At 43.8% G+C, this 18605-nt stretch overlaps 1 protein-coding gene across 3 annotated transcripts in view; it reads left to right on the forward strand.

Annotated features, from left to right (window-relative positions):
• The window catches only part of FAM172A (family with sequence similarity 172 member A), a 383440-nt gene that overhangs the window by 1743 nt on the left and 363092 nt on the right, over positions 1 to 18605 (forward strand). For 2 of the 3 annotated variants that reach the window (XM_015427717.1, XM_015427716.1), the window contains exons 2-3: positions 10862 to 10985; positions 13272 to 13373. In XM_015427717.1, the coding sequence (XP_015283203.1) occupies positions 10880 to 10985; positions 13272 to 13373 (208 nt within the window). In that variant the 5' untranslated portion in view covers positions 10862 to 10879. Of the gene's footprint in view, positions 1 to 10861; positions 11071 to 13271; positions 13374 to 18605 lie in introns of those variants that run through there. The other variant, XM_015427719.1, reaches the window with a different exon arrangement.

Consider the following 18605-nt stretch of genomic DNA (forward strand, 5'->3'; position numbering starts at 1 on the left):
TGCTAAACAAACCTATATATTAGCAAAGTATTCAAAATATTTGCTGTGTTCATCCAATGTTCTGTAGTGGCTTATTTTTTTAGAATGAGGATTCATATTTTCACATCTTTAAAAGACATGGAGTACATTGGAGAGAGACACTGTCAGTTGTTGTTCAGTCGCACAGTCGGGTCCGACTCTTCGCGACACCATGGACCAGCTCCTGCCAGGCCTTCCGGTCTTCCGCTGTCCTCTGAAGTGTGCTCAATTTCATGTTTGTTGCATCTATGACACTGTCTAACCATATCATCCTTTGCCGTCCCCGTCTTCTTTGACCTTCAATCTTTCCCAGCATCAGGGTCTTCTCCAGTGAGTGCCCCGTTCTCATTTGGTGGCCAAAGTATTTGAGCTTCAGTTTCATTATCTGGCCTTCCAGGGAACAGTCAGGGTTGATTTCTTTTAGGATTGACTGATTTGATCTTCTTGCAGTCCAAGGGACTCTCAAGAGTCTTCTCCAGCACCATAGTTCAAAAGAATCTATTCTTCGGCGCTCGGCCTTCCTTATAGTCCAACTCTCGCAGCCATACATGACTACTGAAAGACTATTGAAAGAGGTAGTCAATACTTCCACGACTTCCCCTTCTATTTGCCAAGGACTGATGGGGCCGGATGCCATGATCTTAGTTTTTTTGATGTTGAGCTTCAAGCCCACTTTTGCGCTCTCCTCTTTTATCCTGAGCAAGAGGCTCTTGAGGTCCTCTTCACTTTCTGCCATCAGAGTGGTATCGTCTGCATATCTGAGGTTGTTGATCTTTTCCCCAGCAATCTTAATGCCCGCTTGTGATTCATCTAGGCCAGCATTTCGCATGATGTACTCTGCATATATATTAAATAAGCAAGGCGACAATATACATCCTTGTCGTACTCCTTTTCCTATGCGAAACCAATCAGTTGTTCCATATCCGGTTCTAACTGTCGCTTCTTGGCCCTTATACAGGTTTCTCAAGAGACATGTGAGGTGGTCTGGTACTCCCATCTCTTTAAGGACCTGCCATAGTTTGTTGTGATCCACACAGTCAAAGGCTTTAGCATAGTCAATGAAGCAGAAGTAGATGTTTTTCTGGTACTCTCTTGCTTTCTCCATAATCCAGCAATGTTGGCAATTTGATCTCTAGTTCCTCTACCTCTTCGAAACCCAGCTTGTACTTCTGGCAGTTCTCTACCCACGTACTGTTGAAGCCTAGCTTGTAGGATCTGTCAGCCACTTGGTTAAATCTTGTCCAAGATGGTCACTAACTGGCACATTACTCATTTATGCATTTCTGTATTAAAAGGATTTTTAGCACTCTCCAGAATTTTTAGCTGATTTTTGTGAGATTTTGGAAATGCCACTAACATACCAATCACAATACGTTTGCTTCCTGTAATTTACTTTTCCATCTCCAAAAATATAACATATTGGACATTTAGCCTAAGATGAGCATGGGAATACTGCTGAATATGATCGATGGGGAAATAATATGGTTTTGTTCTCTTTCCTAATGGTAACCACTGTATTGTGTGTTCATTGCACAAGATTTGCATTTGGGTTGCTATGGTATTTGGTAGTACAGTCCTTTATGATGACGTACCCTGGAGATGCTGCCAGGGAGCTTATAGGGGTGGGGCCTACCATCTGTGTGCTCAGCCCTTGCCCTTTGTGGTAGGCTACTTGTAGCGATTATGGGGTGGTCAGCTATATCCGGGAGGTAAAGATTTTGAGAGGGCAAGAGAGAACACAACCACTGCTCTTCCTTAAAGGTATGTTTAACCATTAGCTGGTTGCTAATATACTTTTCGAGAATATGGTGCTCCAGCAATCGGTTGTGGCCTACTGCTGCAATTCTGAGTGATGCAGAGTAAGTAGAGTTATACCAAGCTGACTGCCCATACAGTTTGGAGACAGAAACTGACTTGGTCATTATTGGGACAATGTGCAGGTAGATGAATTGGGAGAATGATTTTGTTGATTCTCATGGACCCTCTCAGAACTTTCTGATACTTCGAACTAATGGCCTCCCACTGAATAGCCTACCTGTGGTGGCAACACAGCTCCATGTCTTCCTAGAGGATGCTAATATCCTGGATCCCTTCCAGTATGGTTTTTACCCTGCCCATGAGACGGAGACGGTGTTGGTTGCCTTAGTGGATGACCTTTGGAGACACCTGGATCGAGGCGAATTGGTGCTGCTGATACTTCTTAATCTGTCAGCAGTGTTCAATACGGTTGACTATGATCTGTTGACCCACCACCTTGCCATTGTGGGGATAAGGGGGCTTGTCTGGCAGTGGCTGACCTCCTTTCTCCAGGGTCAGGGACAGAGGGTGGCACTTGGAGGGGGGGGAATTATCTCAGTGACATCTGCTAGAATGTGGTGTGCCGCAGGGGTCAATTCTCTCTCTAATGTTGTTTAATATCTACACGTGCTCCCCTCGCCCAGATTATCTGGAGTTATGGACTGGGTGGTCACCAATACGCAGATGACACCCAGCTCTATCTACTGATGGATGGATGCCTGGACTCGGCTGCAGAAAATCTGGACAGGGTATTACAAGCTGCGGCTGGTTGGTACAGCAGAGTAGACTGAAACTGAATCCATCGAAGACAAAGGTCTTGTACCTGGGTCGCAGGGGATTGGGATCAGGGATCGAGCTCCCAACCTTTGACGATGCCCCTATTGGTACTGGTGCCGAAGGTAAAGAGCCTGGGGGTGTTCCTGGACGCCTCACTAACTATGGTGGCCAGGGTCACTGTCACTGCCAGGTCTGCTTTTTTCCATCTGAGACAGATCAGGCAGTTGACCCCATATCTCACTCCCTGGGATCTGGCTACAGTGACCCATGCAATGGTCATTTCCAGATTAGATTATTGTAATTCTTTCTACATGGGGCTGCCCTTGACTCTGCTCCAGAAACTGGCACGGGTACTGATGTTGCTGCCTGTGTGGGCCCACATCTGTCCAGTGCTGTGTGAGCTGCACTGGCTGCCTATTGAGTACTGGATCTGCTTCAAGGTGTTGGTGCTTACCTTTAAAGCCCTATATGGCCTGGGGCCTGCATATCTCTGCCTCTCCCTCTGTGAGCCCCAAGGGCTTTACGATCTGCCAATCAACATCTTCTTATGGTCCTTGGCCCTAGGGACATCCGTCTTGCCTCAACGAAGGGCCAGGGCTTTTTCAGCCCTGGCCTCTACCTGGTGGAATGAGCTCCCATACGAGACCAGGGCCCTGCGGGACTTTTTAAAGTTCCACAGCACCTGCAAGACGGAGCTCTTCCCCTAGGCTTTTAACTAGGGCGACAGACATCCCTCCTCCCTTACAGGGCCTCCCCTCAGTGGGTCAGAACTGCACACCAGAGATGGCATCTGTGAGGCCTTAATTTTAATGTCAACTGCACCGGATAAAGGACAGGGCTGTATTTTATTGTTGTTTTAATTGTGTTAATTTTTATATAATGTATTTTTATCAAATCTGATGTAACCTGCCCTGAGCCTGCTATGTGGGGAGGGTGGGATATAAATTGAATATAATAAATAAAATAAATACCTCGATTGTGAGTCAAAGGTGGTATATACCAAAGATTGTGCTTCTGCCTGGGAAGTTGATTCCAGAATGTATTGGTGGAAGGATATTGATCTGCACTTTGGCATTTATGCTGTGGGGTTTGGCAGAGCTGTGCTTTGTCGATCATGCTATTTGACATTTATGTGAAACCTCTGGGAGAGATCATCCAAAGACATAGTGTGGTGATATGACAACCCCTTTCTTCTAATCAATGTAACCATATTTCTGTGGTGGTCCAAGACTGTCACAGGCTTCCAGGATATTTCCAGGCACCATTTTAAGTGCTGGTGCTGATTGTGATTGCAGTCCAATGCACTAAGATCTTTGTAGCCATCTTGGTTACTTGCTAAGTACCTTCAAAATCTGTCATTTTTATCTGAGCCTTTACTCATTAAGGATTTCTGTTTTCTTTATAATTATTCCTAACACCGTAGTTGTTACCACTTGCATTTTTATTGCTGATATTTTATGCTGCTGGTTTTTATTGCTTTTATGTATAAATCACATGACTGCCCCTTGCAACAGAGGAGTGGCATATCATGTTTTAAAATAATTGCCATTATTTAAGTCAGCTTGGGATCTAGTGGTAGAAGATCATGTGAACAGTTATTTTACTGTTTTGAAGGCTTGGAGTGGATGTGATGTTGCAAAAGAAAACTTAAGGGAATTAATTTTCCCACAAGAGTTTGCATGTTTTGACCCGCTCAGTCTGGAGGAAGTTTACAGATTGCTCGTATCTGTGCGTCCAACCACATGCTGCCTGGATCCGTGCTCTTCCTGGCTCATTAAGGTGGGCCATGAGGGGTTTCGAGGTGCCGTAAGGGAGATTGTCAACAAGTCCCTCTTGGAGGGACGGTTCCCTAAGGCACTTAAGGAGGCGATGGTCCGCCCTTTCCTGAAAAAAACAACTCTGGACCCGGCTGAATTGGCCGACTATCGGCCGGTGTCTAATTTGCCCTATTTGGGCAAATTGATTGAGAGGGCGGTGGCGACACAGCTTCAGAGATTTCTGGATGACGCTTCTGTCCTTGATCCACTCCAGTCCAGCTTTCGCCCTGGTCATGGGATGGAGATGGTGCTGGTTGCCCTGACTGACGACCTCCGGAGGCATCTGGATCGAGGTGGTGTCTGTGCGTCCAACCACATGCTGCCTGGATCCGTGCTCTTCCTGGCTCATTAAGGTGGGCCATGAGGGGTTTCGAGGTGCCGTAAGGGAGATTGTCAACAAGTCCCTCTTGGAGGGACGGTTCCCTCTTCAATGGCTTGCCTCTTTTCTCCAAGGTTGGGGACAGAGGGTGGCGATAGGGGAAAAGCAGTCCTGGAGGCACCCACTTGAGTTTAACATCTACATGCGCCCCCTCGCCCAGATTGCCAGGAGGTATGGGCTGGGTTGTCACCAATATGCAGATTACACCCAGCTCTATCTGATGTTGGGTGGCCGGTCGGGCTCCGACCCAGAAGATCTGAACCGGGGATTACAGGCTGTGGCTGGGTGGCTCAGGCTGAGCCGGCTGAAACTAAACCCAGCGAAGACGGAGGTCCTGTGCCTGAGCTGGAACGGTTCGGGGCTGCGGCTCCCTCTCCCGACCTTCGATGGAGTGCCTCTGGTGCCAGCATCGGAGGTTAGGAGTCTGGGAGTGCTCCTGGATCCCTCCCTAACCATGGAGGCCCAGGTGGCAGCCACTGCCAGATCTGCATTTTACCATCTTAGGCAGATTCGGCAGTTTGTTCCCTTCCTCGACCGTGATGACCTGGCTACAGTGATCCATGCGATGGTCACCTCAAGGTTAGACTACTGTAACACTCTCTACATGGGGCTGCCTCTGTTGCAGATCCGGAAGCTGCACTAGGCTGTTGATGGGCCTCCCTAAATGGGAGCACATCCGGCCTGGGTTGAAAGCGCTGCACTGGCTGCCAATAGCATACCAAATCCGCTTCAAAGTGCTGGTACTCACCTTTAAAGCCCTATATGGCCAGGGTCCGACTTATCTGAGGGACCGCCTTTCCCCACATATACCTCCAAGAGCACTTCGGTCGGGGACCCAACACCGCCTGGTGATTCCAGGCCCCTGGGAGGCAGAGCTTGTTGCGACCAGGGCCAGATCCTTCTCAGTGGCGGCCCCTACCTGGTGGAACGAGCTCCTGGAGGAGATCAGGGGCCTGCGGGACCTTATGCAGTTCTGCAGGGCCTGCAAGACGGAGCTCCTCCGCCAAGCTTTCACATAGGGGCCGCCGCCGCCGCCGCCAACATCGGGATTAGGAACCGCCCTTGGAAGTTCCACCATGAATTGTATGGCACTGACATTGTGGGATTGGCTTGGACTATCTACTGGACGGTATCACCCCCAAGGGAAGGATCTAAGGAAATGACTGATGCCATCAAAACCACTAAAAGACCATCTTGTTTACAGAAAGCACTTTATTATTGTTATTGTTACTGTTATTATTCATGATTTTATTGTTTTATCTGATTTTATGCCCCTGTAATCCGCCCTGAGCCCAGTCGCAGGGAGAGCGGGGTAAAAATGCCAAAATAAATATAAAATAAATAAATAAATGATCCTGTGAGGTAGAGTAGGCTGAGAGTGTGAACCCAGGGATTCTCTTAATTATCTTTCCTAGTCCATTGACTGTGTGAGGTCTGATATTCTGTGACTTGCAAAAAGTTACTAATGTCTACGAAATATAAGGGAATTTTGTATGATTGAGTTGGAAATGAGAATAGGAATGCAGTCACATATTTAAGACAAATAACATTGAGAAGGTCTTACAGATAGCATTTGTAACCAGAAATGTATAGGTAGTGCAGAACGGTTTCAGAAGGAGAAATTAAAGCAGGAGTCTGAACAAAATGTAAAATTACTGGAGAAGCTGTAAGGGTATGTATGAAACTTGCAGCTTCAGATGATGGATCAGACATGTAGACATACAAAAGTGTTCATATATAAAAATGCCTCACTTCATCAACTCTGCTTTTAAATATGACAGTATAGTAATTGGTATTACGTACATAAATTTATATGTTTAATACGCCTTTGCATTTTAGGGATGGGCGGGCCGGGCTAGAAATCAAATATATATAATTCTGATTGACATCTTTTGCTTATGGATCACTAAGTCATTGGCTTAGTTGTGTGATGTCATGAAATGTTCATGAACATGTTGAGTTGCTGAGAGGAAGTGTCAGAATATTAACAGTGCAGGTTCTCTAAGTGAACTGAAAACTTCAACTGAAAAATCAGAGGCCCTGGAGGTACACAAAGCTGCATACTTTTGGCAGAAAAGGGTAATGAGCTGATGAGACCCTGAGAGCAGAATGGGGACAGATGCTAAGGGACTGCGAGCTCAGGAGGTGCTGGATGTAGTAGTGGGTATTTTGGGCCAGGAAACCAAGGCAGCAAGGAAATAGTAGGACTCAATTTCAGGTGCATTTGAAATATTGCAGGTCTCTAGAGCCTTATTTGCAGAGCCTCTATTTTGTGTCCCGGTTTCCTATTGTTTGTTAATATAAGATTATTAAGGAAGTTATTATGTCTATTATATGAGTACAGGAGATGTATCTTTTCCCAAGAGCTTTATGTCTGATGCTCTAGACAGATGTTACTCTAGGCTTGCCTCAATAACAGTTTATAAGCCAAACTGTTGTGGATCAACTCAGTAGCATGTATGAGATATTCCTGCCCAGGCCAGCCCAGTCTTGTCAGATCTCAGAAACTAAGCAGGGTGTAAACCCTGTTCAGGATTTGGAACGGAGACTACCAAGGAACACCAGGCTCACAACACAGAGGCAGGCAGTGGCAAACCAACTCTTAACATCTCTTGCCTTGAAAACCCCACGGGGTCGCCACAAGTCAGCTGTGACTTGATGGCAAAAAAAACCCCCTCCACAATGTGGCACTTAGCATTAGAATTTGGGTTTAGTCCCAGATTATCAACCTGTTCCTTGGCTAGAGATGAGACCTTGATTTGTTTTGCTCCACCAGGCCTTGTTGCTTCCGATGTTGTTTACATTGCAGCACAATGAGGGTGTTTTCGTGGATCTGATGGCCAAAATATAAAAACATGTACCAAACCAGTAACAAAACTGAGAGAAGCTGGTTTTCCTTCTGGACAGTCAATCCAGGGATAAGCCCTAAGTACTTTTTTTTTTTTTGAGCCAGCACATTTTCAGTCACTTTTTGGTGGACTTCAGTCTGTGGCCTCGATTCGGGGGGGGGGGGGGGGAGGTTCGGTGCCAGGCCTTCACTATTGTTGAGAATACATTTATTTACTTCATTTGCACCCCACTTTCCTCCCTAACGGGGACCCAAAGTGGCATACAATATTCCCCCCTTCTTGATTTTATCCTTCCAACAACACTGTAAAGTGGGTTAGGCTAGGTGTGTTACTAGCTCAAGCAAGCATCAGAACCTGTGTAGGACATAAGCTTGGATCCAGCAATGAGCAAGCAGAAACATCAGTGAACATAGCGTGTTTCTGCTTGTGCAACATGCTATATGCTAATAGTGCCCAGAAATTGGTTGCACAAGCAGAAACACAAGTATGATTAGAACAAGCCTCTACTGCCATCTTTCTTCTTGAGTTTCCACTTGCACAAGAACATTATTACAAGCCAAATTTTGTATTGAATCCAACCCACAGTTTGGGTATGCCTGGTAACACAAACATAATGAGTAGTAGTCCATACAAAAGCACTGGTAACTGTATTTAGATACATTGGTTGTAAAGAAATATTCTGAGCGGCCTTGTTGGCAATGAGTGGGAATCGACCTAAACTTATAGCACAGACATCATAACACCAGCGTTCTTTGTTGTTGTGCACTGGGAATGAAAGCACACTGAGTTAGGTTTTTTGGGTGGAGAAAGTACTGACTACCCATGGAGAAGTATGATGATATGGAATAAATATTATGGCTTTGAAAAGGCAATAAAACATGAGGAGGGGCTTGAAGGAGGAAGTGCATCATTCATGACATTGTGCTGATTAGAGAAACCAGAAACCATTCCCACTCTATTCTTGGAGTCATTGCCAGTCAGAGGAGACAGTTGTGGTCTAGCTAGACCAGTGTGTACCAACTCTGCATAAGACAATACAGTCTGTGGCAGAGATGAGCAATACTTTAAAAGTCTTTAAAAGTAAGGATGAGGAATTTTGAAGCTGATCATAATAATGGGGACACACTGTAAGAATTTAAAAATACACTGTGGATATAATAGCAAAACAGCTGAAATCACCAGAGGGTAATGTGAAATGGCCAAGGAGAAGATTACTGTGGCAGTCATCCTTAAACTCCCGCCTCTCCTCCAGAGCTCTGAACCAGTCCTTGTGATTTTGGCTTTATGCAAATCCAAGTGATTGTCAGCCAATCTGAGACCATGGAATTCTGCTGGATGGGTGGGAGTGAGCCAGCCTCAGCTGGGGAGGGGGAGAAAAACGTTTCCCCCTTTGGATAGGGATTTTGTGGCTCTGGAAATGAGCCTCAGCTTAGCCAGGCTTTTATTTGACTTCTAGTAAGGGTTTGGTGGTTGGCTTAAGGAAAGAAAGCTTCGTGTAGTGTGACAAGCATACTGTTAAGAGCCTGTCATTCATAACTGGTGTGTATACATTTTGTGGAAAGGTGCTCTGTGTGGGAAAAGAGCAGCCTTGAACCTGATAAGAGAAGGGAATCAAATCTCCTTTCAGGGTTTATTTACTTTACTTGAGAGCTAGTTTTACTAGATATATTGAAGTCATCACACATAATATTTACCTTATTAAATACATTATTTTCTGGTGAATAGATCTTTGTTGTTCTCTCTGTCTGTCTTGACTGTTGAGTCAAATGTCCAAGAAAAGTGATCTCTGTTTACCTCACATATAAGTACTGCCTTGATCTAGCAGTCTCTAAAGTGGTAACCATATAAACTAAACTTGTTATTCCCGTTTGGTCCTTGAATCTGCTAAACATCTTTATGCTGTATGCTAATTCACTGTTCACTCTCTACCTGTGTGTATGGACTTCTAATTTCCATTTCATTGAATCTGAGGAAGTGTGCATACACACGAAAACTTATACCTTGAATAAAACTTTGTTGGTCTTAAAGGTGCCACTGGATTCAAACTTTGTTCTAGTGGACTGTGGTTAAAAGAAGGTTGACACATGCTTCATGGGGGTGAGACCAATAGGTTATGGGAGAGGATGTGGAGAGAAGCAAACCTGGCTCACACTTGAATAAAAGAAATACAGGATAAAGAAACAGGGATAAAGTAGAAGGAATGTGTTGAGAAGGACATGAAAATTTTGTGCTTGATTTTATCAGCCTCTTTGAAGAAGCTGGCAAAAACTTTTTGGCAGGGGTGCGTGATGAAGTCTGAAAGGTTATTTAGAGGGTGAATCAAGAATGGAGAGAAGGCAGCAAGGGGTTTGTGCTTGGAGTCATTTGGGAAGAAATGTCCCCACTGGGGACACAGTTTATGTCCTCCTCTATTTTACCCTCCTTGGTAAGTTAGGCTGAGAATGTATAATTAACCCATGGTCACCCAGCAAGCTTCCATGACAGGGCCGAGATTTGAACCTGGGTCTCCTGTCTGAAACTCTAACCACTCTGGCACACTGGCTTTTTTGGCCTGGCTGCTGTTGAATGATAGCAAGAGTCCAGTCCTGGGTGAGTCATGCAGTAAGTGGTAGTAAGTTGCCCAGTGGTTGCTGCTGGGCATGTCTCCATTGTGTCCTTTCTTAAAGGCCAAATCAGCCTTGCCTCCCCACCCTGCATTTTTCTGACAGAAACTAAGGTTTGAAAGGTGGCACTACAGTTGTGGGTTGCCTAGCAGTAGCCACTAAGGGCGTTGGTTTCTTAAAGCTACAGGCACTTCTTTATCATTTGGGATTCCCCTCCCCCTTTTAAGATTTCAGATTTTTCTGCAAACCTGGGGCTTTTCTCAAGTTTGTAGAAATATGTCTTATCTGACCATGTCCCAGTCTCTGGATATAAATATCCACTGATGGAGCTAAGATGTGCTCGATGTGCTCTGAGGGCATCTTATGTGGCTGTGGCAACAATTCTGTCAGTTTATGCTGGGAAAACATGAGCTCTTAAGCCTAGAGTAGAGGTCCCAGAGCTCAAGCATGTCCTGATGCATACAAGGGACAACACTGATGCTCCTCTTCCAATTGTATATGAATATTGTGACTGTATTCAGACAGGTTTTTCCCCCGGTAGTCTTCAGTGAATTGTGTATTTAGGTGCATTCTGAAGTGGAACCAAAATATGAAAATTCCCAACTTTGTTTCCTTTTGCAGCTCATCTACTGAAGATTGATGTATGTGTCCTCCATTGTTTTAATTTGGTTGCGAGTTTGGATAACCATGGCACAGATCCAGCAAGGAGGCCCTGATGAGAAAGAGAAGACTACAGCATTAAAGGGTACAAATTAATTTGGAACTTCTCCTCCGTAGGCACTTCGTACACTGTGTTCTGATGAACTGTAATTTTGTGGTTAGTAAAGCAGGTGAGCAAGTGCAAATAAGTACAACCCACTTTTATATTTATTTATTTATTTATATCTTCGATTTGTATACCGCCCTTTACCCGAGGGTCTCTGGGCAGTTTACAGGTATATGGCCTAAGTGCCTAATTAGTTCCTATCCTAGGGCCACAATTCAACTGGGGAAGGGGTTACATAATCCATGGCTTCTTGTTCTCTTCTATGAAAAAGAAAAGCTTCACCATGCATGCACTGGGAATGTTTTATGTGTGCGTAGAGATAAGAAAACCTGGAACAATTCAGAGAGGAAATTATGTTCTACCATTTTAAAAAACAGAGCCTATAATAGAAAGACAGGCAGTTTGGGGAAATACTTTTTAAAGTAGTGTGTTAAAAAGTATGAGCTTATATCCTACCACTCTGCTCAGCAAAGTTTGATGCCTTCCTCTAGCCTTGGGAGGGAGCCGTCTTCCAATGGAAGTGGCTCCCCCCCCCTGACTTTTACAGAGTTCCTTGCAGCCCTGATCGTGAGTCCTGTATTCCATGCTAACATGCACAGATGAAAAAAGAATAATTAATGAGCAGGGTTTGGCTAGCATTTACTATCAAGATCTTGTTTTTTTTCCCCTGGGAAGTTTCCTGTGGATTGGCAGCTTCTGCTCCCCTCCAGTGGAATTATCACCAAAGTACTGCTGTAAAGGAATATGACAGAGCCAACCCTTGGATGCAGACTAAACTATGACAGTCTAACAGTCTGATAAATAATGAAGTGGTGGTAAGGGATAGTTGTCCATCTGCACTGTGCTTACCCTCTCCTGTGTATTTCCATTACTCCCTTCTTGTATGGGAAACAGATTATTGGGCTTGGAGTGGGGATACCCAAGTCCAGGCCTGTGCTCTCCCTTGAAACTTTTTGAGTGGTCCTGAAGAAGTCACTGTTTCTTACAAAACACACCTCACAGGATACATGGGAAGATTTTTAAAAACTCTGCTTCCATTATCTTGAGTTCCTTGAAAGAAGGGAAGGCTACAAATGATCATCAATTTGACCTTGACATACTTATATGGCAGCACTCAAGGTGCTTCCATTGGGGGATGCAGGGCAGCTGTATTCCCCCTCTGTCCATGTGTCTGGCTCTGTTTCCACTCTCTCTGCAGTGGGAAGGAGAAGGTAAAAAGAGACCATAGAAACAATTACTACAGAGAGGATTCACTTGCAGCAGATTAAGTCTGTGCCTAGTCAAATGTCTAACTGCAAAGTTGCAACAGTCTTTTAGTAGTTTGATTGCATGACTTCTTATTGTAGCACAGAGTGTATGTATTTGATGTAGTAGACATATAACTAGTAAAGTGATAGTGATTATTGAGTCTTTTAAGTTTACAACTAGAAGACATGTTGTTTTGCTTCTAGGAATAATTCAATAAGGCTTAAGTTTGTTTTATTGCTGTTTAAAAAGTGTTGCCTCAATTGGATTATTCTAACAGTTATACTGATGTGTTTATCAAGAAAATGAAAGATTGGAGAGGGGTTTAAATGTTTTCTTGATGAGCCAATGATATTCAGGTTTAATGAACTGTGGTTGACTTCTATGTAGCAGTTACCAAGTCTGGCATACCTCAGGACAGGTTAATTCTAAAAGAGAGCTGGTGAACAATAGTACGTGTGAAGAGTTGAGACATCCCATTGCAACTACTTACATTATACAGTTATTATCCCAAAACTGCAGTGCCACTTGAAAACATGACATCTGAGAAATGAATGTTATAGTGACACTAGAATTAGTGCTATCTAGCAGGTATAAATTGGGAATAGGAGTACACTGTCAATATAGACTACTTATAAACAGATGAAGTATCCCATCACATTTTTCAGAGATGTTCCTTTATCCTGTTTGTCAAAGTAATAATGACTGTTTCATGTTTTGTTGGATGAGGAGTAGCCAAGTTGTTAGTGCACCTTGTTCAAAAATACTTTCCTGTATCATTCTGTATTTCTAGAGTAATATTAAAACTGCCAGAGTAATTATATCTGGATGTATTCCTGTATGGATAGAAACATGCTGTTCATTTGGAATAAATTAATAGCCTTAATTTATCCTGATCAAATCAGGCCAGGACTATAATATAAGATCTCATGTTCTGCAATGCTGCTTTTCTAGGGACCTAAATATGAATTTGAGGCCTGCAGAAAGATAAGTCTTCTTTCCCACCAATGTCTGTTTCAGATTTGTTATCTAGAATAGACTTGGATGAACTGATGAAAAAGGATGAGCCACCTCTTGAGTTTCCTGATACTCTTGAAGGATTTGAATATGCCTTTAATGAAAGTAAGTAATCCATGGTGAAAGAAGAAATAACATAGAAATGATAGACTTCCCTTTTTTCCTTTATTTTTCCTGTACTTTGATTTCTAGCTTACTGTTAAGTACATATTTGTACAGTTTAAAAGAAAAGTAATATTCTGGAATAGTCAAGTGTTTTCATCTAATGTGCACAAATATACATTTTGTGGTGTTTTAGTCGTCCCAGATCCCTATATCCATTATTAGATTTTTTTTTAAAAAGTAAGTTTCGTATAGTTCAAGTGTTGTATTAATTAGGCATCTGATTCTGATTCTTCTAAAAAACTGGTTTAGAAGTTGGTCTGTTTTACTACAATTGTTGAACTAGAGCTACATGTGCAGTGCTGGATATACATGGAGCTGTTCCTTCAGCTGAAATGAATGACAGCGTTTTTAGTGGCTAGAGAGCTCCATGTGCATGGTGAAGCCCCCCCTCCCCCCTTACCAACAGAAGATTGTTTGTCAAGTTGATCTATTTGGGGCTAGGGTAAAGCATTTTCTTGAGTGCTACACATATGATTTTCAGAACTGCTTTTGGGGAAATGCCTTTAGTGGCTTTTTTCACACTCTGCATTGGATTCTGTTTGTAGCTGGTTTTTTCATATGAAAGGGTAGGGTATCATCTTATATTTTGCCAGTCCCTATGCCACGTCTTTTCAGATGTTGTATTGTGGCCGTATTCAAAATATTTATAATTTGCCTGTATTTTTAATTTCCATTTTAAAATAATAAGTGTATTGTCAGATCTGTTTACCAAAATCCTGTTAACTTTAAAAATTAATATAATATTGCATCAGTTTAAGAAGCTAATCAAGGCTTAGATTTTGCGAATGGTGGATGTCCTCCCAAGTCATGCTTCTGATTTACAGGGGACTGTTTTTACTTCTGGGCTACTTAGTGTTGTGGTTTTAGGGACTTTCCCCTAATGATTACTTAGCTAGGAAACAAGAATTCCATATAATTTTGGATTCATATAATTTTGGCTTCGTTTTTATATAAAAGGTATATTCTGTGTTACCCAAAGTGGTTGTTTTTGGAAAATTGTTAACTGTAGTTGTAGTTGGAATCACCAAGCAAACCTAAAAGTTTTAAAGACTTAAAGCTCTCCAGGCTTAACTAATATGTGCAGTTTCCAACAAATTGTAAAACAATATTCTAGAAGAAGCTTTTTGAAGGACGTTTATACAGTCTGTAAGGTACCTATCCCCAAAGTGCCTGAGCCAGGCCTATCAGAACTGTACAGTATTCAAGTTAGCCCAAAAGCAGCTCTCTGCATGATCAATAACATTTCTCTTCTAGGTTTCATATTTTCCATGAAGCTGAGGCTTGACATTGTAAGCAATTTCTGAAACTACAGTGTAATCTTAGTTTCTAAATCCTGTGGAAGCTATCAGGGAGTCTGCTGGCTCTGTCTCTGTCCATTTAAACAAACTCAGGAAATGTGCAACGCTCACTTGAGGCTGAGACTATGGAGCTTTCCAAAGCCTGAACCCTTTGGTTTAAGCTGGGGGCTATGCATTTCTCCCTTCAGAGTCCTGGAGGACTTCTTCCTGTCTCCCCTTAGAATTCATTAGTCTGCATACTTCTTCAGTTAAGGCTATAAAGTTTCCTTACTCTCTTCCATTTAGGACTTGTTCAAAAACTACACAGCTCCTCACTCAAGACCTAACTTTAGGGCTTGTCCAAGAGCATTACAGCTTCAAGTGAGGGAAGCCACTTTCCTCAAAACAGCCTTGATACTTTTTTCTCATAGGCTGTTTTTTTTAACCAAAACTTCTGCCTCAACGAACTAAAAACTTTTGATGTGTAAGTCGAAACTGTTAAATATTCAGCACAGTCCATTATGGCAGATATTTTTGGATGTGCCTGCTTAATAAGAAGGCTACACACAGTGGCTTGTGAATTATCCTGGTAGCTTATAACTCTTATTGAAATTCTGAACAAAGTTTTTGTCCAGTGGCACCTTTAAGACCAACAAAGTTTATTCAAGGTATAAGCTTTCATGTGCATGCACACTTTCTCAGATACAGAGGAAATTATGAGACAGATTAATTCACATTTTGGTACCTGTATATCTCACTGCCACTATAGCTCACTGTCAGTGAACTCTGAACATAGACTGTATTGCCCCAACAAGGGGCACTGTACCAAGGGAGGGGGGCGTTCTCGAAGTGGAGGGGAGCTGCTGAGAACATATAGTTCATTGGGGACTGCACACATGCAGGCCTGCCGATGGAGAGAATTCTCTAGCTTCTTAGGAGTAGAAGGGGCACCCCTCCATCTCAGTGCATGTGCATCACTCTTTTTCCATCAAAAAAGTAAAGAGGGAGAAACACCATCTTCCCTCAGTTCTTTTTTTGCTGTTGAGCTGAGAGGATCCTGTTAGCTTCACTCATAGTGATTGTTCCAGTGGTTTTTTTTGCTTCTACTTTTCCGCTGTAGGTTTCTAAGCTCTAATGGCTCAGAAGTCTTTGTTTAAAAAAATGTCTCGAGAGTGGGGCGAAAATGCTGCAGACGGATGAACACTATGTGTCATCTGCCTGGATGAGCTCGATAACATCAGTGCCTGCTGGCATTGCCAGCAATTTATACCAAAGCATGTTTGGATAGAGCCTCCCAACCAGTGTTCCCTCTAAGCTGAGTTAGTATGAGCTAGCTCACAGTTTTTTAGCCTCTGGCTCACACGTTTTTGTCTCAGCTCAGGAAGGATGGCTCCAGAGCAAACTAATTTATGCAGCCGCCAAATCCCTCGCTCACAACTTTAATGCTGGTAGCTCACAAAGTAGAATTTTTGCTCACAAGACTCCACAGCTTAGAGGGAGCATTGCTCCCAACTAAAAGCTGCCCTCTGAGCGAGCACCTTATCGGGTTTGGAAAAGCCAGCAGCAAAATCATCTGCCTAGCGTGAACCAGTCCTGAGATCCAAGTCTATTGCCTCCGCCAGTTCAGTTTCGACTCTGAACCCCCATGAACAGCAATCTTGGTCTCCAGATCCGATGCCTTCACACCACAGCATGTCAGAACTACCCCCCAAGAAGGCTAAGATAAAGTCTAAGCACTACAACAAGGCCTCTGCTCCGTCTTTTTCAAAATGAAAGAAGTCAGCACCAATTGCATCAGAGCCAGAACTCATAGAGCCAATAGCCTTAGAGGACATACCATCTCCAGTGCCAGAGTCCCTCTCCACACCTTCATGAACTGGAGGACTCTGGTTCCAAGGGTGAGCCTCTCCGAGATCTGACCCAGCGCCTATCTAGAGAGAGAGCTTGCCGAATTCCACAGCTGCTGGTTCCAACTCAGCAAACACGGCGGTCGGTTCCCACACAGCCATTCTCTGCTCAGCCTTGGTGGGGTGCACCCTGGCCTCCTACATTCTAGCCAGGGCCCTGGCCAGGATATTCCCCATATCATTAACAGTGGGGTGATTCTTTCACTTTGTTTCCTTCAGCTTCTGGAATGCCACCTCCACCTTCTCAGCAGGCTGCCCCCTTTTTTCCACCAGCAGTTCCATCACTGGCACTTGAATCTGGCTGCAACTCTGAAGAAGAGGAAAGATCCTGTTCTGACCCTGCATTGGAACTATGTTCTGATCTGTCTCCAGATGAATCATAGAGTTGGAAGGGGCTAACCACATCCCTAGGCAACTGATTCCACCTTTGAACCACTCTGACCATGAAAATGTTTTTGCTAATATCCAGCCAATACCTTTCTGCATGTAATTTAAACCCGTTGCTTTGGGTCCTATCCTCTGCTGCCAACTGGAACAGCTCCTTGCCCTCCTCCAAAGAGAGCAATTGTGTCCCCCCCTTGATCTCCTCTTCTCCAAACTAAACATTCCCAAGGCCCTTAGCCTTTCCTCATAGGGCTCAGTCTCCAGACCCCTGATCATCCTCATTGCTCCCTTCTGCACCCTTTTAATTTTGTTCACATCCTTTTTAAAGTGAGGCCTCCAGAACTGCACACAATACTCCAGGTGCGTCCTGACCAAGGCAGTATACAGAGGGGCTATGACCTCCTGCAATTTCGATGCTATGGCCCTTTTAATACAACCCAAGACTGGATTTGCCTTTTTTGCCACCGCATCACACTGATGGTCATATTTAGTTTACAGTCCACCCTTACCCCAAGACCTCTTTCATATACACTACTCCCCAGAAACGTATTGACATTTGCTTGACATTTTTGTGGCCCAGATACAATATGAAGCTATTGGAGATACTGCACCTGCTTCCCCCAGTGAGGATTTGCATTTGTTTTCTGAATCAACACTCAGAAAGGCTAAGTTGTTAGAGATGGATATAGCATCCTCAAACCCTAAGCCAAAAAATAAGATTCAGTTTTATATTCAGATGCATCAATCACAGTGGCTTTTCCCGTCTTAGAGGATTTTCTGGTCATTGTAAAGGGCATATGGGAGAAGCCTTCCACCATCCCCCCTACAGCTAGAAAGATGGAAAGCTTGTATAAACGAACTGTTGCTTCCTATTTAACCACCCAGCACCCTCATTGCTGGTTACAGAAGAAGCCTAGGCAAAAGATTGCCATGGCTCTCATTCTGCCCCAGTAGATAAGGAGGGTTGAAAGACCAGTGCTCTGGGTTGTCAGGTGTATTCATAGAAGGAAGATGACAAAGGGGTGCTCCCGTGGTACCTCTGTGGGTGGAACCATTCCCTAGGTTGAGGCCTCTGCCAAAAGGGCTGAGGAGGGGCAGTTGCCACTTCAAATGATCTAGTGGTTTGTTTGTTTTTCTTGATTTGTTCTAACATTTCATCAGTCTTGGAAGAAAATAGGTCACCCTCAAAAGCAGTGTTCCCTCTAAGCTGAGTTAGTGTGAGCTAGCTCACAGTTTTTTAGCCTCTGGCTCACACATTTTTGTCTTAGCTTAGGAAGGATGGCTCCAGAGTAAACTAATTTATGCAGTAGCCAAATCGCTCTCTCATAACTTTAATGCCAGTAGCTCACAAAGTAGACTTTTTGCTCACAGGACTCCACAGCTTAGAGGGAGCATTGCTCAAAAGGTAAGTCCTCTACTTTACCACATGTCTCTGGGTAGGAACTGTAGCACGGAGCTAGCAAAATGTCTGACGGCAATTGCAGACATCATAGAATGTGCAGAGCAATCGGCAGCATGCCTCCCCCACATTCATCTGCTGTTTTGAAAGTCTCGTGGCTTCACCCTGCAAGACCTAAGCCATAGAACACTTGTTCTCTGGAAGT

Source organism: Gekko japonicus, unplaced genomic scaffold, assembly GCF_001447785.1.
Source record: "Gekko japonicus isolate JY-2015 unplaced genomic scaffold, Gekko_japonicus_V1.1 scaffold363, whole genome shotgun sequence".
Classification (NCBI taxonomy): Eukaryota; Metazoa; Chordata; class Lepidosauria; order Squamata; family Gekkonidae; genus Gekko; species Gekko japonicus.